Genomic DNA, 22,856 nt, shown 5'->3' with positions numbered 1-22,856 from the left:
GAAGGTGAGAGGGAATGAGTGAATTTTATCCTCATAGTATTTGGCTTAAGGAGGTAATAACATATACGATGGGGTATGGAAATCTATCTTACTCTACAGGAAAATAAGGGGGAAAGGGGACAAGAGAGCAGGGGGTTGATAGAGGGGATGGCAGATTGGGAGAGGGGATAATCAAAAGCAAGCACTTCTGAGGAGGAACAGGGTCAAAAGAGAGAATAGAATAAATGGGGGGTAGGATAGGATGAAGGGAAATATACTTAGTTTTTCACAACAGGACTACTATGGAAATGTTTTGTATGACTACACATCTATAACCTGTATCGAGATGCTTGCCTTTTCAATGAGGGTGAGTGGGGAAGGAGGAAGGGAGAAAATCTGTAACCCAAAGTTTTAAAAACACATGTTAAAAAATTTAAAAAAATTTAAAAAGAGTACTATAGTTCAGAGGGTATAGAAGATTAGGTTGGAGTAGCACTTTGAGGAATACTTTTCATAAATGCAGAAAGTGTGGCCCATTAATAAGGGGTGAGGGATATTGGGGAGAACTCACACAAAACAGCACCGAAGTCTCCCCTTTGAAGAAAGTGAAAAGATTTCACACTTGGTAAAGCACAATAGACTAGGTAAAACTGGGTAGAGGCTTAAGAGAGGTATGCTGGGAGCCCAGTACTGAATAGAAATTATACGAAGCCATCTTGGAGGTGGCAGACAGAGTATGTAAAAGAAGACGTTACCATTATGTAAAATAACACAACATTTCATCTTGGTGAAATTCAGGAAGCAGAAAATTTTCCACCAGCAAAATGGTCTTGGAAGTAGAATTCAGAACAGAGCATGTAAGAGTAATCTGGTTAACCTAAATGCGTAATTTCATTTGAGAACTGATTGTGGTCAAATTGTTTGATGATGCCAATGCATGTGCTGTCTGACTAAAGGGGAAATCACATAGATGTTTGAGAGACTCATGAAAATTGTTTACTTTGTGCTCACCTTGATGGGCCACCATTCCCCAAGAGCCTGAGGAGGATGAAGGAATGGGATGATGGTATCCAGGAGCTCCAAGGCAGTGCTAATTGATCAGAGAAAAAAGAGAAAAAGAGAGGAGAGAGAGAGAGAAAGAGAAAGAGAGAGAAGGAAAACTTACTCTATCCCTTTAACAGTAACAACATTGGCAATAACGCTTAAGTCAGTTCTACAAAGAATGAAACAATCCTTTTTCTCAAGGAGCCTTTAAGAATCAATGATTTCATCAATGTGATGCTTCCTTCACCAAAGGAGATGGCAAATCTTCCATGCCTTTGTAGAGATAGTCTTCATGAGCTCTTGGGGGCCCCCAAATTCATCTCTTGGCACTCTCCTCGCCTCTGAGGACACGGGTAAGTCAGTTCTTAGATGACAGCCATGAAATCAGTTGCTAAACACATGAAGCCTTTCCACCTTCCTAGAAGTTGTTTGCTTGGCTTTGCCTTTGAGAAGCCAGGGCCACCTCTGCTAGATGAAGCATCTGAGTAGGACTTTAATAGAGATATAAAAGCAATAGCCTAAATTAACATAGTATTTTAACCTTTCAAAGTACTTTCACATCTGCTATTCTCTGACCTTTTAGAGAACAGGAAGAAGGATAAGGAAGGGGAATTTAGAATGACAACTGATCTACTTTTGGTCACAATTGTGATATTTCAGTTCCTTGTAGTTGATGTTAGTATTTCCAAGAAAAGGGAAGAATGGAAATCAGAATGAAGCTGGAAAGGGTTAGGAACAGAGGCTGATAATTTGAATGGGGTTTTATTAATAGATTTTACTCTTCCACATCTGGCTAGGTAGGTAGACTTTAAAAGCGGCGTTTAGCTTTGTTCCCAGTTCATTGCTTCATTCATGACTTATGCATGGGTTCTTTTTTTCCCTCTGTGCACACAGTGCTGGTTGGGTTTTCAGTCTTGGCTGGACTCTCATCAAATCTATCACCTTGGAAATGAAATAAGTGAGCAGAGAGGTTACCATGGCAACTCTTCATTACAGGATCCTAACTGACATTTTTAGTTTCCAAGTGACCAGACAATTTCACCTGGGCTCTTTCAAAGAGATTAATTCATCACCTAGTCACATTTAGAATAAAATATATCTTGGTTATTAGATGAATCCATAATTAAAGGGTCCAAATTGCCCATCCTTTTGGAGGAACACTTTTCTGTAGGTAAAATGATAATAGCTAGCATTTATATAGCACTTTAACGTTTGGAAAGCACCATTTATGTTATGTTATTTGAGAAAAGAGGTTACAACTCTCATGCTAGAACAAAATCTCATTGATTTGTAATAATTTGGGAGAAAGCCATGGCATATTAGTGAAGAGAATGATTTATGGAATTTTTAAAATAAACATTTTATTATTGTAGCAACACTGGCAGTTAATTAGCACTGTGTCTACATAGGACCTTGATTCAAATATTTCGGTTATGAATTTTTTGTTAGTTCTCTGTAGTAACAAACAAATCCTAAAACACATGAATATATCAGTATGGGTCAACATATAACAATAGATAGAGCATTTGTCCTTCAGTCTAGTAGGGACCTTTCTCTAGATATCTTGACACTTAATTGGTATTAATGGAACACAATCCAATCCAATCCAATAAGTATTTATTAAGTGCCTATTATGTGTAAGACATTATGTCTCTCAGTTATCTCTTACTCAGCATATAGCCAGTCAATTTCATTTGCCATCCACACATTTCTTTAATACCTTTCATGTCATTTGTCTGATGGCATTCTTCTTTGATTATATGCTCCAGTCTACTTGTACCTATCATATGCCACTTTAAAGCATTTTCTGTGCCCTGAAACACGCATCCCATGATTTATAACCACAGAGTAGTTTGACGTCGGGATGGAAGATGACCAGGGCAGAGTCAAACACAAGCATTCATTAAATGCCTATTCTGTGCCAAGCACTGGGGTAAACACTAAGAATATGAGGACAAAAATTAAACTTTTTGCTCTCAAGTAACTTATTTGGGGACAGTCTAAATAGTAATAGTGAGGTTATGTGGATGACGGCGTGTTGAGTGCATCCAGCCCCAGAGCACTGTGGTGCTATAATCATTCAAAAGAGTTGGACCTAACTATCTATGTAGGGAAAACTGAGTGGATGAAGAATGACTATTGTCCAGGTTATGATATGAAGTTGGTTAGACAACCCATAAAGTTGGTCTGTCGATGCATCTGTTTCTAGCAAATACAGTATTTGGGTGGTCAAATAGGCCTAGAACTGAATAAGAGGGAGAGAGTGGTCTGGATTACATTTGTAATATTGTGAAGTCCTTTTGATGACCCTATTTTCTCTGTGACACTATGGCATCATTGTTTTTTTTTTTCTTTTTAATAATAAGTCCTTTACCTGCTAATTCAGGAGACAACTAGATGACTCCATGGATGGACCACTGGGCCTGGATTATGGAAGACCTGAGGTCAAATCCAGCCTCAGACATTTGCTAGCTGTGTGACCCTGGGCAAGGCATTTAACCTCCAATTGCCTTAATCTACCGGGGAAAGAAATGGCAAATCACCCCAGTATCTTTTCCAAGGAAACCCCATGGAGCGTATGGTACACAGGATCTTGAAGACTCAGACCTGACTGAACAACAGCAGCACGCTAATTTTGTGGTCCTGATTCCCTTGATTCCTGAGTAAATTGAGCTGTGGAGGAGGGCTTGTGTTTAAGAACTAGGTACTTAAGTACTTAGTAGCCTAAGTCTATCAATCAGTAAACACTTATTAAGTACCTACTATGTTCCAGGCATTGTGCTAAGTATTGGAATATTTGTAAATTCATCAGTATTGTCTACAAAAATTTCCTCTCTACTCCTCTGTGGAGTTTTCTTTCCTTTTTTTTTTTTCAATCTGCACCTCTGATTTCATTTGTATGGAGAAGGTATCTTCATGCTCAGGAAACTCCTACCAGTGAAGATCAGCAGATTCTCTGTATAGTCTTCTGGGGAACTGAGAATTTAAATGACTTGGCCAAGTGGGACATGAACCCAGGTTTTATTGATTAAAAGGCTGGCCCTTTCTCTACCACACAATGCTACTTCTCAGGGTGTTCATAGCTTTGGCATATTCAATGACAAAGTTGTGAATCCTTCATATTTTCCAACCAGGTGGCAAGACCAGAAGCAAGATGATTTTTTTAAATGACCTGAACAATATGGAATTTGCAAATTCTGACTAGAGTCAAATCTAACATTTTGAACATTTAAACAGTCATGAATCATCATTTATACCATTTTTTTTCTATTTTAAAATTCTTCTGCATGGCACAGTAAAAATTGTATCATGTAAAATACTGCATAGTCTAGAATTCAGTTATATCCATTAATGGAAAAGAAACGAGGGGAGGTGCCCATAAAAATTAAAGCAGATGATGTTTTATTTCTCAGTGCTGGCTAGAAATTAATTGGTGCCTCAGAATGCTTATCCACAGTTCTGTCACTATCAACATCCAACCATCCATCAATTATAAATTAAAGTTTTTGACACACTTCGCTCAAAACAAAATAAACAGAAGAGCAGAAGTTTGGTATTAGTTTCACAAGTCCTACCCCTTACCCACTTTGTTCCATCTTGTCTGACTCTTTACGACCCTATGGGGGTGGGGGGATGGAACCAAGTTTAAGGGAGAAACTAAAGGGCTTGGTTGAGTTTGAAACATCAGGGGATATCCATTTGCAGATCTATTAAGGGAATTGCCTATATCAGTCAAGAGAGAGGTAATCGAGAGACATAGATACGTGAGTCATCCTCAAAGAGGTAGTAAGAAAGTTTCCCATTTCACTTGAATCTCTATCAGCTTCTCAGTTCCCTAAACTCTTTCTTTGAAAAGATCTTTTTTTTCCCACATTCCTCAAATATCCTAGGATCTTCAGTATCTACCCTACTAAACTGTAATCTCTTTAAGGGCCAGTGTCTGATTTATCTCTTGTGTCTCACTGAAGTACTTTGTATATTGTGTCCTACTCTCCATGACTCCATTTTGAAGTTTTCTTGGCAAAGATGCTTGCGTGGTTTGCCATTTTCTTCTCCAGGTCATTTTACAGATGAAAACTGAGGTAAACAGGGGTAAGTGACTTGGCCAGGGTCACACAGCTAGTAAGTGTCTGAAGTCAGATTTGAACTGAGGAAGATGAGTCTTCCTGATTCCAAACCCAGTGCTCTATCCACTTTGTCACCTAGCTGCCCTATATATATTTTGTTGTTTAGTCATGTCTGATCCTTTGTGATCCCATTTGAGATTTTCTTGGTAAAGATACTGAAGTGGTTTATATTTCTTTCTACAGCTCATTTTATATATGAGGAAACTGAGGCAACCAGGGTTAAGTGACTTGCCCAGGGTCACACAGTTAGTAAGTGTCTGAGGTCAGATTTAAACTCAGGTTTTCCTGACTTCAGCTGGCTTGTAGCTGCTGCATCACCTAGCTAGTACATTGTAGTGCTTAGCAAATGTTCGCTCTATAAATAAATGAAAGAGAAATAAGATAAAAGAGAGAGAGAGAGGGAGAGAGAGAGAGAGAGAAAGAGAGAGAGAGAGAGGGGAGGGAGGAGGAGAGAGAGAGAGAGGGAGGGAGGGAGGGAAGGAGAGAGAGAGAGGGAGGGAGGGGAGGAGAGAAAGGGATTAGCATTATCTAGGGGAAACAGCACTGAATTGGTGGGAAATGGACTTTGGTTTGAATGCTGGTCTTACCACTTATTTCTTTCTCTGAAAAGTGAGAGGATTGATCTAGACAATCTCCAAAGTCCCTTCCAGCTCTAATGTAGTATGTTTTAAATTCATTTCCTGCCCCAACATTCTATATTCTAAGGTCCTTCCAAGTTCCTACTTTGGCCGTCTGTGTCCTAAAGTCCCTCCCAATTCTGGCATTCTATGGTCTAAAGCCCCTTCCAGGTATAACATTCTTTGTTCTAAGGTACTTTCCAGCTCTGACATTCTATGATCTTGGGTCTCTTCCAGCTCTGACATTTGATGACCTTGGGTCTCTTCCAGCTGCGATACTCTGTGGTTTTGTATTCTAGGAATCAGCAGAGTGGATCTAATGGTGTCCAGTGACACCTATTCCACAGAAGTAAATTCTTTGGTGTAGTAGACAGGATGCTACACTTGTAGTCAGGAAGACCCGGCCTTGAATCCCATCACAGAAATTTACTGGCTATGTGACTCTGTTCGATCACTTAACTTCCCTGGGGCCCAATTTCTTCATCTGTACTGTGGGAGTGATGGATTTATTGACCACTAAGGGCCCTTCTAGCTCCAAACCTATGATTCAATAAACCTTGTTTGCACTGACCTGCCTCTCTATCTTTGCTTTCTCTTGTTAGCTAAGCTCTCTCTGACCATTGATCTAAAGGTCAGTATATGAAATATGTCTTAATATGAGCTGACAGCACACTTCAAGGATGGTATTTCGGTATCTCTCTTATGAATGTCCAGGTGGTGTTCCCAGCAGCAGACGCTCATTAGTGTAAGCAAAGTGAGAACTATGTACACTGAGTGGGCTAGAAAAACAGCTTTCAATGAAGTATAAAAAGTCTCTTGGATGTTTATTGTCTCAGAAACCCTCCCAGGTCTGATAAGTTTATGTTTCTCCTGAATGCTCATCTGGCTGATGAGTGAAAACTTCTCCAGGGGTGGAGAACCTGCAGCCTTGAGGCCATACGTGACCCTCTCAGTCCTCAAGTGTTGCCCTTTGACTGAATCCAAACTTCACAGAACAAATCCCTTTAATAAAATGATTTGTTTTGTAAAATTTGGTGTTAGTCAAAAGGCTGCACCCAAGGATCTAAAGGGCCACATGTAGCCTCAAGGCCTCAAGTTCCCCACTCCTATTGTAGTCTAATACTTTCTCTGATCTCACCTGTGGTCCCTTCCATTTGGGTAATGGGGTGTTCAGTGACCTAGCACCTCTGGTGTGAGGGCTTGTCAAGCCCTTTCTGGATTACTCATTCACCTTTAGTGTCCACCTTTCATTCAACTCTCACTTATGACTCCATGAAGATGTAGCATACACAGCAGCCACATCTCAGTAAAACCATTTTAGCAGATAGACTAAACCAAGTTAAGGGTAACTGATGGGCCTCAAACCCATTGGTGAGTTAGGAGAATGTCTACCCTAAGCAAGTGAAGGTTTCCCTTGGCAGAATGGGTGGATGAGAACAAATTGTCCCAATGGCCATTAAGGCAGCTGAAGCAGGTGCTGCTGAGCACTTAGAACTTGGTCAGACAGCAAAGACGCCAAGGTCATCCACTGCATCCTGGGTCACTGCCAGTCATCCTGACTCTGGTCCTGCCATTGGACTTCAATGACTGTGTAAAAGAGAGTGAGGCTGACAACTGTGCAACTCTGCCTCACTTAAATCTGATTCACCTACATGTCAAGACATCACCTCATGATGTCATTGGTCCACTTCGAAAAGGAAGAATGAACAACAAAGGCTGATTTCTTGGCAAATCGTCATAACCAGTTCTTGGAACTGGTGAATGTTTTGGGTCTATTCCCCTCCTTAGCATGTGTATCCACAGCCCCTTCTATGCTGCTGTAGATTTATTTCCAAACTAAAGACCATGGTTTTGGATCTGTGATACCTTCCTCCACTCACCAACCTGAAGCAGCATCCACAGACCAGTAAGCTTGGCTCTAGCCAAGCCAGGATGTGATCGTTTGCTCTGAAATCTCTTTCCTATTCCTCTCCTTTTACATTTGATGCAAGGGAGATGGAAGGAACAGCAACTTTCTTCTAAGAGAAGCAGCCTGAAATCAGAGCTGTAGTCCAAAAGAGGACCAAGGAGCAGTCCGAAGAGAAAATGATGTGGCCCTGCTAGCAAAGTTGGGGAGGCAGCATATTGCTTTGGAAAGAGCCATGGCCTTTGAGTCCAAGGGACCAGTTTGAATCTGCCCCCTTTCCCTCCAGTGTGAGGAACAAGATCTAAGGGAAGAGAAACCCAGGGACCCATTGAAATGTGAAAACCAGAAGGTGTTTCTGGACCTCAGTCTCCTTATCAGTACAATGAGGAGGTTGGGCTGCAAGGTCAATACCAGCTCTATGACATTCAGCTTGAGTATATCAGCCTCTCAAAGAAGAGACTGGCTGGTCTCTATGCCCACACTAAGCCTCCATGAGAAATTTACTGGATGCATTAGGAAGCTCACAGGCTTTGTAGCTCAAACTCAGCTGTACTGGACATTCTGGCTTTAAGACAGCGTTAGACTCCAGTGTCACCCAAGTTGAAAGGTGAACAGCTGTTAGAAAAAGGTGACTGGGGCAAGCAGCTGCCCACAGCTGTTAGTGTGTCCACAAATTTCCTGGCTGCTTAAGGAGCATCAATATGTTGCTTTGCTACTGATAATCAAACCTGTTTGGTATGGCAATGCAAGACCCAACTCTGGATGTTTGTAGTGAAGTGAAGAAGAGAGCTTGAGTGATGAGTTAAGGCAATTAATTATCTGGAAGTGCGGCAAGACTGGCAGCGTGGCATTGTGCAGGGAGTGCCAGACTTGGAGTTAGGAAGACTCAGCTTTGAATACGATCTTTAACACATCCTCAAGTAACTGCATGTCTATGGACAAGTCACTTGGCTTTTATGAGTCTCAGTTTCCCCAACTGTAAAAGAGCCTGAATTATATCTGTGTATGCTCTTCAACCTGGTGCAGGCAGATGGAAGGTGTTTGATTCCAGTGGGAATCAAACTGTGGGCTGCTACATCTGGCAGAGGGGAAGGCTAGTGGGTCTGAAGAATGTATGTAGTTTTGCTTCTCAGGGCTGGTCCATTTCTTCCATCAACTGTACATTGATGTGCCAGATGACTAAGGTCTACAGAGGCTTTCTCCAGGTGAAGGATAGTGTCAACATCAGTTGATAGGCATTAGAGAGTTGCTTCTGTGTTAGCAAAGTAAATCTATTAATCAGGCAAATACCAGAGAACAATAAACAACAATAATAACAAAAATTATCGTGGCAGTTTGGTAGTCCCTAGGATGTTTCCTGAACCTTTTCTTGGTTAATTGGTCTTTCTCATAATTCCTCACCCATGACCCCCTTCCCACACTCTTACAGACTGATTTCTTGGCAAAAGGCTACAACTTAGAACTGGTGAATGCTTCTTTGCTCTTCCCTCATTGGCATGTGTGCCCACAAAAATATGGACCAATTCCTTGGCCCAAAGAATAGTATTTCAAGTTCATGATGATTTTCCCCATCCATTAACTGGCAACAGCAGCAGCAGCAGCAAAGAGTCTGGCCAGGATCTTCCAGCTGTTGACAAAGTGGAGTGTCCTTGCTTATACTTTAAGGTTTCTTAATCTGAGGCATATAACCAATCATTTGAAACACAATTGATCGCTAGAGTTTAGGCTTTCGGAAGGCAGGTACTCTATTTTTTTTTTGTATCCTTTATGCCTGGGATAGTATCTTGTATGTGGTAGTCTCTTGATAAATGATAGTTGAAAGAATGCTTGCATGCATGAATGAATTCAGATAAAATAGGCAGCTGCTTCCATGGTGTGATTTCAGGGATGTGAGGAAAGCCTTGACAGCCCTTCAAAAATACAGGGTATTACTTGAAATCTCAAAGTTAATCTTTTAGGTTAAGACTTTTTCAGACTTTTAAATGAAAATTAAAATCCAAAGAGATCTCAACAGGCTGGACGAGTCTAGGCCAATATCAGTGAAAAGAAATCTCACTGAGATAAGTGGAAAGTCCTGTTTCTAGATTTTTAAAAAAATTTCCCTGGATTAGATGGAAGAGATCTATTTTAGTAATAATTCATATGAAAGGATCTAGGAGGTTTTAGTTCATCACAAATTCAACATAATCCTGCAGTGAGATGCGGCCAACAAGAAATGGAACAGTGTTAAGCTACATTAATAGAAATATAATGGGAAAGAATAGTTCTTCTGTCCTCTGTATTGGCCATGCTATGTCTGGTGCAATGATGTCAAACTCAGAAAAAACAGGACCACTAAACTGAACATAATGATCCCTGCTGGCAACACAGTGACTTAGGAAGCCACATCTTAACATTATCTATGTTATATTGTATTTTTATTTATTTTGTTAAGCCTTCCCTAATTACATTTTAATCTGTTTCTGCGCTCACCCAGGAGTGTTGTGGGCCACATATGGTATTTGCTACCTCTAGTCTAGACTTTAGAGTCTTGTTCATTGCCAAATTTCAAAACAGATATCGTCAAGCCTGTCAGTGTCAGAGTATTCAGTAGAAACAATAGGTTTATGCCTAATAACCTTGTGAAGAAAATCACATGGACAGTATGGCCCATGGAGTCACAAAGAATTGGACAGGACTGAACGATTGAACAACAAAAATGATACAGGAAGGAAAATGAGTTCAGAGTAGAGGTGATAGACTAGATTACAGGAGTAGCCTTTTGACTGAGTCCAAATTTTACAGAACAGATCCTTTTAATAAGGGGATTTGTTCTATGAAGTTTGGATTTGGTCAAAGGGCTGCTCTTAAGGACCTAGAGGACCACATGTGGCCTCGAGGCTGCTTCCCCACCCCTAGACTACAACAAGAGGGGAAACTGGAGTGACTGGAAGTTGTACCAAAGAGGAGGAATTGATTTAGGAAGAGAGATGAAAGAATAAGAGATGATGGTCTGAGAGAGGAAATTCTGAGTTCCGAGTTATGGAAACATTTTTTTGTGAATGGTGATAAGATAAAGAGTCTGACCATTCCTGTATTTGACTGAGGTGGAGTGAAAATGTAGGTCACGAGAGCTAAATTAAGGTAGATGCTTTGAGAAGCCAGAGTGAAGAAACATGAGCATGTATATTAAAATCCCTAGTATGAAGGAAGAGGTTGGAATGGAGAGAAAGATTAATCTCCGTGAGAAAGGAGGGGAAATGACCTGAAGCTTGGCAGATAATTGCGCCTAGGATCTTGATAAAGTAGTATGTCTGGATTCAGTGAACTTCAAAGAAGTTTTTGAGTGTGATAATGGAATGCAGGAGATTTAGAAAAGGCAGTGAGGAGTGAGGACAGTACTTACTTCTACTTCTCAGCACAGTGTTTGGGAACTTGACAGTGTCCACTCAGTACTGGAGAGGATGGGTTGTTACAGTTATGGTAACTTCTGAAGGAGTTACAGTCCCATGTTTTCAAGATGGTCAAAGGAATGTGAGATGAGCTCTAATTCAAAGGGAATCTTAACAAAAAACTAGGGTTTCATTGGTTAGGGCTAAAGTGGATGGGGGTAACAAATTTAGTTTTTGGTATGTCATCCAGTTTCTTTTTCTCTTTTCTCATTTTTATAGAAAAATTTTATGCAAATGAAATTGTTTTTCATTGTGATGCTTTTTCTTCTTGGTGCTTGCACAAATTGTTTTTGCTACTGTCTTTGAAGCTTGGCAATGATTCTTCCACATGAGTTGAATTTGGGGGTCATTCCTATTGATAGCCTGTGAATTCTGTCAGTCTGCAGTCTCTTTTCCCTCAATATTTCTGTATGATTTACTAAAATAATAATTTTTTTCTCCCATGCAATTTTTTTTTTTGCTTTTAGGCAATTGGGGTTAAGTGACTTGCCCAGGGTCACACAGCTACTAAGTGTCAAGTGTTTGGTCTGAGGCCAGATTTGAACTCAGGTCCTCCTGACTTCAGGGCCGGTGCTCTATCCACTGTGCCACCTAGCTGCCCCCCATGCAATTTTTTGGTAGCCCAATAATTCTGTAACTTTCTCTCTGAATTCTGGGTTTTTTTTCATTTTCATTTACATAGATTCCAATTTTTTTTCAGACATGTCATTTTCTGGGAGCATTTTTCTTCTGCTCCCTTCTGTTGTTTCCATCTTATATTTAGTCTTTTAATATAGTAATTGTTTTCCAATTGAATATGTTTAATTTTTAAAGAAATATGTATAAACTTGAGATTTATCAACATATTGACCTGAGATTTCTTGGTTATACTCAGTTTTTCACTCATTTCACTTTTTCCTATAATTTATTCAATGTGTTTATTATTCATTTTATTGTTCCTTGAGAAAATTCCAGTTTTGTTGGTAGTCCTTCTATTAGTATTTAATTATAATTTTTGATTATTTTTGTCATGGTTTCTTTTCATTCAGTTTTTCACTCTATCTAAACTCTTTATCTCTTTAAGTGGAATTTTTTTGAAAATAATTTTCTTTTGAGAATTTCTAGCAGTTTGCTTCTTGATTTGGGTGGTGATGGTGAATTTTTACTGTTGTTTTTGAAGAATTAGCTCTCAGTAAGAGGCAACATGTTATAGCAGAAAGAGCCTCAGAAAGGAGAGATGTAGGTTGAAATACTGTCTCTGTTTCTTACTAGTTATGAAACCATGGGTAACTCACTTAACTTCCCTAAATCTCACTTTCTTCATCTACAAAATGGGAGTAAAAATACCTGTATGGTATTTTCCATAGAGTAAGCAACCTTATAGGGTTGTTCTAAAGATCAAATGAGATCAAATATACATATAAAACATGTAAATTTAAATACAGTGTGTTAGACACTACTACTCCACTTGCAACTCCTCATTGTTAAAAGCAACTCACATTTCTATAATGTTTTGATATTTATAAAAAAGCTTTCCTCTTGAAGGGAGATAGTAGAGCTATTATTACTGGGATTTATAAATGAAGAAACTGAGACTCAGAAACTTGAGGACTATAAACTCAGGACTTGAACCCAAGCTTCTCCCAACTCCAAGTCCAGTGCCATTTCCACAAAATCAAGTTACCTGTGTTGGGATTGGTGACTATTTCATACTATAAATGAAGAGGAAAGGTTCCCAAAATTTGCAGTAGAGGGGATATAGAGGGTCTCAATCTGCCAATACAGTGTGTGTCCAGAAGCAAATGACCTGGACATTGAAGACCTTGGAAATCATATCATCTCAGGAATGCTCATGGGATCTGCGGTATAAAGCCTAGAGAACAGAAAACCGGGAGGAGACATATTAGCTATCTTCAGCCAGTTAAAGGACTAAAGAAGTAGATGCGTTGTATGTTGTTTGTCCAGTAGTGAAACTAGGATCAGTGGGTGAACATTACAGGAAATCCAGTTTCATAGAATCACAGACTTTTAGAACCAAGAGACCCTAGAGATTCTTTAGGGAACCAAGATTCAGAGAATTTAAGTGATTTTCTCTAGGTCACAAAGTAATTGATGGTAGAATCAGGGCTAGAACCTATGCTTTTCGAGTCTCAGTCTTTTTGCTTTTTTTTTCAATAGAATGCTCATTATACATAACAAAGAACTTTTAAAAACAATTATAGCTATCCAACAATGTGATGATTTCCTTTTAGCCTTGCTCTCTCTTCATGTATGTTTAAACATCAGCAGAATATAGAATTTTTGGGTCTGTACGGAAAACAAATTTAAAAGTCTGAAATAAATATTTGTCGCTCAATTGTTTTTCAATGGTGTCTGACTCTTCAGGACCCCATTTGGGTTTTCCTTGGCAAAGATACTGGAACGGTTTGCTATTTCCTTCTCTAGCTCATTTTGCAGATGAGGAAACTGAGGCAAATTGGGTTGAGTGAGTTACTCAGGGTCACACAGGTAGTAAGTGTCTGAGGCCAGATTTGAACTCAGGAAGATGAGTCTTCTAAATACCAGGCCCAGTACTCTATCTAGCTGCTGTCTAAGTAGTTGGGTTTTTTTAAGGAAAAAAAAATGGCCTACTCTGAGACAAGAATTAGCTCTTTAGAAGGGTTCTGGTGGTCAATATGGAAGAGGCAGGAAGTACATACAGTGGAGATCCTGGGGCCCAAAGATAAATTTCTCCTACCTTTCCATTCAATTGAACAAACTCATTAAACACCTATGTTTTGCAAGTCATTGTGCTTGAAAGATACGCATGTTCATCATCTGAGTAATGATTTGCTCTTTTTTTTCCCTTTGGTATTGTAGATTTTTACACTGAAACAAATGGGCAGTAACACAGAGCACATGATCTTAATTAACCCTCATGCCCTCAATCTCAAGACCTATAGGGACAAAGTGGAGAAAGCCGTGAAATCCTATGAAAGGTGAGCATTTCTGCTGCCCTCTCTGTGGGGATAAGGAGTCAGGTTTTGTAGATAAAACAGCTTTTTCCTTCAAGTACTCCACTGTAACAGAGAGAAGGTGGACCCGTACATATCCTTACACCCTCCAAAACAAAATCTTATTTCCCTTTTCTAGGAACACAAAGATTCTTTGCTTGCTCTTTCCATAAGCTCATGGTAAGTTTTGGTTTTTCCAGTTAGCAGAATAGATTTCATCATTTGTTTATCTGAAATTCAGGGAGCAGCAACATACAGGGCAAGGATGCTAATATTTTAAAAGGCATGCGTACTTAGCTATTTTCTTTTAAAAGTCTTTTTGGCAGGAAGATGATTGAGGTAACTGTAGTTGCAGGTTTTCCCCTCTTGAAATAGGTCAGTGTCAATATCCAGTCAAGAGGATCAGTCCTAATAGGCTGGTAAACTACTCTTTTATGGCTCATGCAGTATTTATTTTCCACTAATAATCAATTATTGTCATTTTTAAAAGTTTCTTTGATGCCTTTTGTTTACACAACACTATTTCCCCATATACCACCCATGCCACCAAACACAACAACAATAACAAAAACCCCAGTTGTTTTCATGTATATATTTTTTGGTTCTTTTTGGATGGAATTCTCATCCTGTTTATTAAAACTTATGAACTTCATATGTCTTCATATGTTCATATGTCTTCCTGCATCTCTCTGAATTCCTCATATTCTTGTAATTTCTTATAGTGAATGAATGAATTAAAAAAAAGTGGTTTTAAGCCATGACTATTCACCACACTTTGTGCTAAGTCTTGGGGATACAAATACAAAAAAGAAACAGTCCCTGCCCTCAAGAGCTTTCATTCTAATGGTGACAATTACTCTCCAGTAATGACCCAGAAAGGGCATTTTGTTTAGAAAGTCACAGGGATGGTGAGTGGAGCCACTGGGGACTTGATTGAGACTTTCTCTCCAAAAGCAGTGGCAATATTGATTTTATAATGATTTATAGAAGAAAATGTGGAGAGTGGTGGACAGTTGGGGATTGGGGTGGAAGAATGGTACATGTTTCATGATGAAGGGCAGATGGTCAGGGTAAAATGTGAAGCATGGTTGGGGCTTGACTAGTACATTGTGGTATAATAATTTTCTGTTTAACTCATATACCACAATTTGTTTAGCCAGCTGGGTGATCTTTGACAAGTAACTGGTCCATGGTTTCTTCTTCTGTAAAATAAAAAAGGGCCCCTTGCCAACTCTAAGATTCTATGACTTTAGGTTAAAAAGAGTTTAAGTGACTTGTCCAAGATCACACAGCAGATGTGTTCATCAGGGAGGTCCCAATGAGCTAGGATGGCTTGGTTTGCTGAGTGTTTGAATTTTTCTTGGCTTAGCTCAGGAGAAGCCCCTCCAGACTTTGCTGTACTAGCACATCTTGAGGTCTTACCAAACTGCTTCCCCTCTAGGGGAGAGAAATTTTATTTTCTTCCTTTTATCTCGTGTATTTTTTTTTCTGCTTGTTTTCTGTTTGTTTTCCTTTTTTTTTTCTTTTTTAATTATTTTGGGAGATTTGGAGGGTCAAATTCCTATAAGCACCAATACAGACATGATCCTGAAGGACTATGTGTCACAGAGTGTCTGATGTGAATGTAAACTCTGGATTCCTCCAACTACAAGATTCTGGATTCCTCTCCCCCTCCCAAAAGTGTTAATTTGATTTTCAGAGCGTCTAAGAGCTATGCAGAGTGGATCTTCCTGGTACTTTTAGTTTGATGCCTTAGGAAAGGAGTGCTACAACCTTCCCTAGTGTTTGTAGGCCTAGTCTTTATTGTGAGTTAGCCCTATTTGTAGATTTCGGCCAAGTAACTTCATCTCTTTAGACTCCATTTCTTCATCTATAAACTGAGAAAATTCATTGGCTTTAGAGCTAGAAAGTCGGGCAAGCCATTTAACCTCTGTTTGCCTCAGTTTTGTTTTTTGTTTCCCCCCCCCAGAGATTGTAAAGTGCTTTATTGATAGATTTTTTTTTAAAAGAAAAACACAAGACAGAAAAAGGGAGGCTCTTCGCCAAGGATGGGACAGAGATCATAAAGTATCCCCAAGGAAATGTGGGGAGTGGATATCACATAGGGACTACTCCCCTCCAGATGTAGCTCCCTCCCAGAAGGGTGAAGAGGGACACAAGAGAGGGATGCAGAAATTCAAACCCAGGGCCCCTGAATACAAATCAGACACTGTTTCCATTATTGAAGTTACTCAGTTGTTCTTCATTTAAATTTCATTCGTGTCCGACTTTTTGTGACCCCATTTGGGCTTTTCTTGACAAAGATACTGGAGTGGTTTGGCACTTCCTCTTCCAACTCATTTTACAGATGAGAAAACTGAGGCAAACAGGCTTAGGTGACTGGTCACACAGCTAGTAAGTGTCTGAGGCTGGATTTGAACTCACGAAGATAAGTGTTCCCAAGTCCAAGCCCAGCACTCTATCCACTGTGCCACCTAGCTGCCCTGTTTCCACTGTACCACAGTGGAAATTTAACTATACCTCTCTAGGGTTGCAGGAATCCTTAAGAATACTTGCCCGCTGAAAAGCGTAACAATAAACTTTGCCACCTTGACTTAAAGAATGCTTGAGTCTGTGAATTCATTCCGGATGACCCATCGTGTACTTCAGTCTTTGAGGGGTCACAACCTCTCAGCCTCTCATACCGAAACAGAACTACTTCCTATCTCTAGGCCTCAGTTTCCCCAGAGGTAAAAGAAAGAAATTGAGCTAGAAAATCTCTAAGGTTCCAGCCAACACTAACATTTTATGATTTAGCAATTTAATTCTGTCTCCACCATAGTTCTCCATTTTTTGTTCTTCTAGATCAGGTAGGAGGACAACTCCAGCAAAGGGAGATTAGGGCAGAGTTCCTCCTTTTCTGAGCAGAAAAAAAAAATACCACGTCAAGCCTCATTTTCCTTGCAAGTCCTTTTCTATTAACCTCCTCATGGTATGGAGGGTCCATCACTCTGAGAAGGCTCTGTTGGCAGAATGTAAGCCTTGTTGTGTCCTACCTAGCAGGAAAGCCTTAGAATACAGGCCCAGTGACTGACAGCATCTCTGTTTTCTGAAGACTCGCTTGTGGAAGCTCAGAGACACTCATTACCAGCTTGATAGCATCCTGGATGGAGAGCCAAAAGGGATGGGCAAGGCCATCCGGTTGAACCCCTTCATTTTGCAGAGGAGAAAACTGAAGCCTGGGAAGATGAAACAACTGAATCAAAGTCACACAGGGAGCAAGAGACAAAGGCAGGCTCCAGAGTGCTGGAATTTTGGGCTCCCAAAGGCTGTCTTGTAGAATGTGAAAGAATTGTGTCCTTGGAGAGAGGATAGTATGTGATCATAGAGCTATAGAGAGAAAAGATCCATCTGGTTCAACCCATTTGTTGAAAACATGAGGAAATTGAGGCCCGGGGAAATGAAATGAAATGAAATTTGCCCAAATCAAATAAGTAGTAAATGTCAGAGGTGAGATTCAAACGGAGGTCCTCTGAAAGAGCCAGTGCTTTTACTGCACTGATGAAATCAGATGCTTAGAGTGTTGAAGTGAGTCTGATTAGGCGTCTTCTTGTCCACGGGTGACCAGGAACTCTTTTCTTGAGTTTACTAGCCTTGGTTTTACGTAACTGAGTTTGGTTCTGAGGCTTCCCTCAGCTTTGCCAAGAAACCAAAAGAGATTTCTACAAATCCATTCATAACTCTGCACAAACCTGCTCCTGGATGGAAGATGATCTCATCTAAGGTAATTTCACGCATCGGTGACCAAGAGGATGTGCTGCTCAACCACTGTGCTCACAGCCCTGAGCCTTCCCCAGAAGGATGTGTTTGAGGGCTTTGCTTTTGCTAAGTTGTGTTGGACTCTTTGTGAACCTGTTTGGGGTTTTCTTGGTAAAGGTTCTGGAGTGGTTTGTCATGTCCATCTCCAACTCATTTTGCAGATGAGGAAACTGAGGCAAACAGGGTGAAATGACTTGTCCAGGGTCACACAGCTAGTAAGTGTCTGAGGCTGGATTTGAACTCAGAAAGATGAGTCTTCCTGACTCCAGCCCCAGCACTTTATGCACTCCACATCATAGCTGTTTGTAAGTAATTTGTATTTGTAGCCTTATGATCATCACTTTATACACTAAATGCAATACAAGGCTGAATAAATTGTTGCTGGTTTTGTTTTTGAAAACAGGCGCTTAAATCTGCTCATTTGGAAAGCATTTTCTCCAGAAGAAAGAGAAAAGTAAGTTGTAATATCTCCTAATCACTTCCTAAGGCTATAATCAAAAGGCATTCTGTGGCATTAGGCTAGCCCTTAGTTTTGCTTATTCAGCCAGCAAGAAATAAATAAAAGGTGACATTTAACCTTGAATTTGTTTGTGCGTTAAGAATCCATTCAGTTCTGACTTGATTGTTAATTAGTAGATGTTGAATTCTGCTTTCTTTTGAAGGGTATGTAAATTCAGGTCTGAGAGATAACATTGGGCAAAGAGGATGTAAACAACTACAAATCCTCAGTCTAACCTTACATAAGACATAGGTGTTCCACCTCATGGGCCTTCTGATATAGAGGAGAATGAAACTGATAAAGGAAGTTCTCTCCCCATCCTCCTCCAGTCTTCTTTCCTTCAGCTCCTTTACAAAAGAAAGTAGGTTTTTCAGGTAGTATTTTACTTCTGTAATCTGATATCTGGGAGGATTGGGAGGATGCCTATTAAAATGGCAGCATTGATATGACTCTGGATCAGTCAGGAGTCATGAAGCCAGTTTACATTTGGGAGAAGAATTTTCTGGAATCCCTCCACTCCTCACAACTGTACTTGAATTTCCAGTGTTGCTTGGGTTAACCTGAAATGTGAAAGGCTTGTTTTATATCTCACTGTAGAAATAATAACACCTCCAATCCCTTTCTCCATTCTTCTCTTTCTCCCTCTGACCTCCCCATTCTTTTTCTCTCCTCTCTCCTCCTTTTCCTCACCATTCTTCCTTCTTCTTGCCTCCCCATTTTCTGTATAATGCATTCACCTGTACACACATAACACACCCTAACTTCTGAGTTTCTGAAATGATAAAAAAAAAAACTGGGGAGAGAGAGAGAGAGAGAGAGAGAGAGAGAGAGAGAGAGAGAGAGAGAGAGAGAGAGAGAGAGAGAGAGAGAGAGAGAGAGAGAGATTAGAGTGAACGTTTATTAAGCACTTATGATGTGCCTGGACTGGAGATACAAATACAAACACAATAGTTCCTGTCCTCAAGGAGCTTCTATTCTAATTGGGAGGAAGACATAACACAATGAGGAGCTGGAAATTGGAAGGGGTGGGGCCAGGATAGGTCTCTCGCCATTAGACACACTAGCTAGATAAGCAGTCCCATAAACTAACAATTTCCTCTTGGAAAGTTTAGTTTCTGTTCTTTTCGAGCCTTAAGATAGAAAAACAAAGAACAGATGGAGCATATGGGCTACCAGAGGAAAGAGTCTGATTGCTTGTAATAAATCAGAAAAGAGCCCGTGTCTTTTTTGAAATGCAGCTACTGAATTTCTCTCTTTGTCACCCCGGGCCTTGAGGGTAGGAAAGTTTCCAGAGCCCCTTGCTCTACTTTTAAATTCTGCGCCTCCAGAGAAGGGCAAGGGCTGAACATGTGTTCTAGCTTTCTTGGGGAGGTTAATTGGTTTATCAACATTCCTTCTGTAAAAAGTCCTGGGTAGATAAATGTCAATTGATGTGTGATTATAACTGCCAGCTAGCATGTGTTAAGTACTTTGGTAGAGGGTTTTTTTTTTGTTATGGGGAAGCTTACTAAGATGCATCCAATTAATCATTTATTAAGGGCCTATGTGTTCTAGACACTAGATCATCTCTGTGTGTTTCTTATGTTATTTTTTCCACTTAGGTTTAAAATACAGGAGCCAGTTCAATACTTGGAAAATAAAGAGGCGATACAGGAGGCCTTACAAGAGGCAAACTGGCCCATTTCTTTGGAAGATGTGTTATTATTGGAAAATGAGATCCAGGCTGGGAATACCTACATCCAGCAGAGTAAGGAAATCCAAGAAGCAACTAAGAAGGAAAAGTGTCAAGGGGACCAGTCAACTGAGGTGATGCTTGCCCCTGGAGTCAAAACTTTCTTTTATAATCCTCCTCTTTCCATGCCTTCAGAAGCATTTCCTCTTCTTTGTATGGTAGCATAAGATGCCATCTCTTTGCTCTAACAAAAATGAGAGCAGGTCTGGTGTGGGGAAGGGTTGGCTGAATCCCTACACCTGCAATGCACAGAAGGTAAAAGTTGCAGCATTGACATTCTTTAATGTGGAAAAATTAGTCAAAACATATTTGTTAATTATCGATTCCCAAATATATTCAGATCATCATAACTTTTGTTTTTGTAACCTTGCTTGGTTTTTGCAAATGTTCATGGTCTTCAGTCTTCTGGGGTTGCCTTTTTTTAGACCCCTGTTTCGGGGGTGTGGTTGGACAGTTGTGGCTCTGCTTCCTTGACACATCAAAGCTATTCGTTGCTAACAGAGTTTTCATCTACTCTTTCTAAGCAGGCAGAGAAAGCCACCTCTCCCCAACCTTGACCTTGGGGAAAAATCTCTTTTGCAGCATCTTTGGCATTTTTTAAAAGCCCCACAAAACCTTTTGGTTTCCCAGAAATCCCTCTGACTTCTCCAAAGACGTGCATAATAGGTAAGGCATTTCTTTTCTTTAGGTGTCACAGTAATTTAATGTTGGAAATAAAAAAGAGATATTGGAATTTCAACTGCTCCCTTGAAATGTCCTTCACTTTGTCTGCAAGAAAAATCTCCCCCCACTGTATTCTTACACTGCAGTGCTGATTTACAAATAATAACCACTCTCATTTATGGAGAACTTTAAGATGTGCAAACGTTGTTTCATTTTACCCAAACAAGCTTAAAAGGTAACTGCTGTTATTATCCCCATTTTACAGATAATGAAACTAAGTTGATGAATTGTTAAATGTCTTATCCAGCATCACATAGCTACTAAGTATTCGAGACAGGATTTGAACTCTAGTCTTTCTGACTCCATGTCCAGCACTTAATTCTCTTCATCATCAGATTTAGTTTTGCCCCAGTTCCTGAACCTGAAACTCAATTCGTGAAAGTCTTATCCAGATTGGATTTCAGCAGGTCATTCCTGATTAATTCTGCCTGAAGTGGGGACAGATCTTTACAATATCCTACAGAATTCTAAGTTATTTTTGAAGGCTTACCTTACTGTTGCACTAGGAAAAACATTAAAAATTAAAATAAAAAATTTTTTTAAAATTCTAATTAAAAATCATCATCCTTAACTTTCTCTGGAGTTAGCTGCTTCATTTACTGCTCATTGGTTACTACTTTTAGTTCTGAGCTCTTGTGGAAGGGGGCCAGGGAGTGTGAAATACGTGTGTGTGTTTGTAGGCTCTGAATGCTATTTCTTAATGTTTTGTCTTCAAGGCAGAATGGAGGAAGTTTCCTCACAGACCAGCTAGTTAATATTCAGATGAAATGACTTTTCCAACGAAGTGCTTAACGTTTCCTCTCAAAATATTTTCTGAACTGGTTTCATAGCAAGGGATTTTAGGACCTGCAAACATCTGTGTGTCTCTCTGTGCCGTGCCGTACAAATGGAAAATATTGTTTGTGGTGGTGGGGGGGGGAGGAAGGGAGAATCATTCTCCTGTGGGTGAGAAAAAAAAGATGGTGTCAAATCTACACAGACAGTTGGGCAATTGCCCAGAGCGATAGAGAGGCCACAGAAACAGAAAGCTACTTTGAGGTTAGAGCAGCAGCTGCAGACAAACCCAGATATGAAACATGATGCCTTCATGTGCAGCTGTCCACAGACATTCAACTTTACTGTCTTGCAGCATACAAGGAGTCTGGTAACTGTGACTTTTATAAGTTGTTAGTGAGGTGTTCCACTCAGCAAAATTTCTCTATTTTCTTTTCTTTTCTTTTTTCTTTTCTTCTTTTCTCTTCTCCTCTCTCCTCTCCTCTCCTCTCCTCTCCTCTCCTCTCTCCTCTCCTCTCCTCTCCTCTCCTCTCCTCTCCTCTCCTCTCCTCTTTTCTTTTCTTTTCTTTTCTTTCAAGGCAAAGCCTATAGAAAAAATTCCTGTGTAGGAAAATGGTTTTAGAGTGAGTAGTAGGATAAATATTCTGTGTAAGTTTTTTAGAAGTTGGGAGCAATAGGAAATGGTTACTTTTGTTCATTTGTTTTGCACGATTTAGCTTTGTGATTTTGAAAAGGAAAAGGGAATTTAAAGAAATCAGGAAACCCAGCTACTTGAGGGAAGTTTCACTGAGCTATATAGGATGTTTTATGGGATGCTGGAGAATGGACGCTGAACTTGGAGTCCAGGAAGATGGATTCTGATCTTGGTTTCACCATTTGCTAGCTATGTGACTGGGCAAATTAATTCATACTTCTGAGACTTGTTTTCTTCATCTGTGAAATGGAGTTTTTACTATTCAATCATTTCCAACTCTTCATGACCCCATCTGGGATTTTCTTGGCAAAGATACTGGACTGGTTTGCCATTTCCTTCTCCAGCTCATTTTACAGAAGAGGAAACTGAGGCAAGTGACTTGCCCAGGGTCACACAGCTAGTAAGTGTCTGAGGCCAGCTTTGAACTCAGGAAGATGAGTCTTTCTGGTTCCAAGCCCAGTACTCTATGCACAGCGCCACCTGGCTGCCCTAAAATGGAGTTAGCTTAGTTGATTTCTAAGATTTCTTCTGGCTCTAATACATTATAATTCTGACTTGCT

General features: G+C 40.0%; 1 protein-coding gene across 1 annotated transcript in view; it reads left to right on the top strand.

Annotated features, from left to right (window-relative positions):
* Positions 1–22,856, top strand: part of VWA3B (von Willebrand factor A domain containing 3B) — a 200,534-nt gene that overhangs the window by 136,889 nt on the left and 40,789 nt on the right. Inside the window, 3 exon segments of the mRNA XM_078146122.1 lie at positions 13,943–14,061; positions 18,278–18,328; positions 19,975–20,179. Coding sequence (XP_078002248.1) covers positions 13,943–14,061; positions 18,278–18,328; positions 19,975–20,179 — 375 coding nt within the window.

The sequence above is a fragment of the Phascolarctos cinereus genome, unplaced genomic scaffold (genome assembly GCF_003287225.1).
Source record: "Phascolarctos cinereus isolate Bilbo 61053 unplaced genomic scaffold, phaCin_HiC Scaffold_726;HRSCAF=1367, whole genome shotgun sequence".
Lineage (NCBI taxonomy): Eukaryota > Metazoa > Chordata > Mammalia > Diprotodontia > Phascolarctidae > Phascolarctos > Phascolarctos cinereus.
The sequence above is the reverse complement of the archived record's forward strand: the minus strand, read 5'-3'. Positions and strand labels throughout refer to the sequence as shown.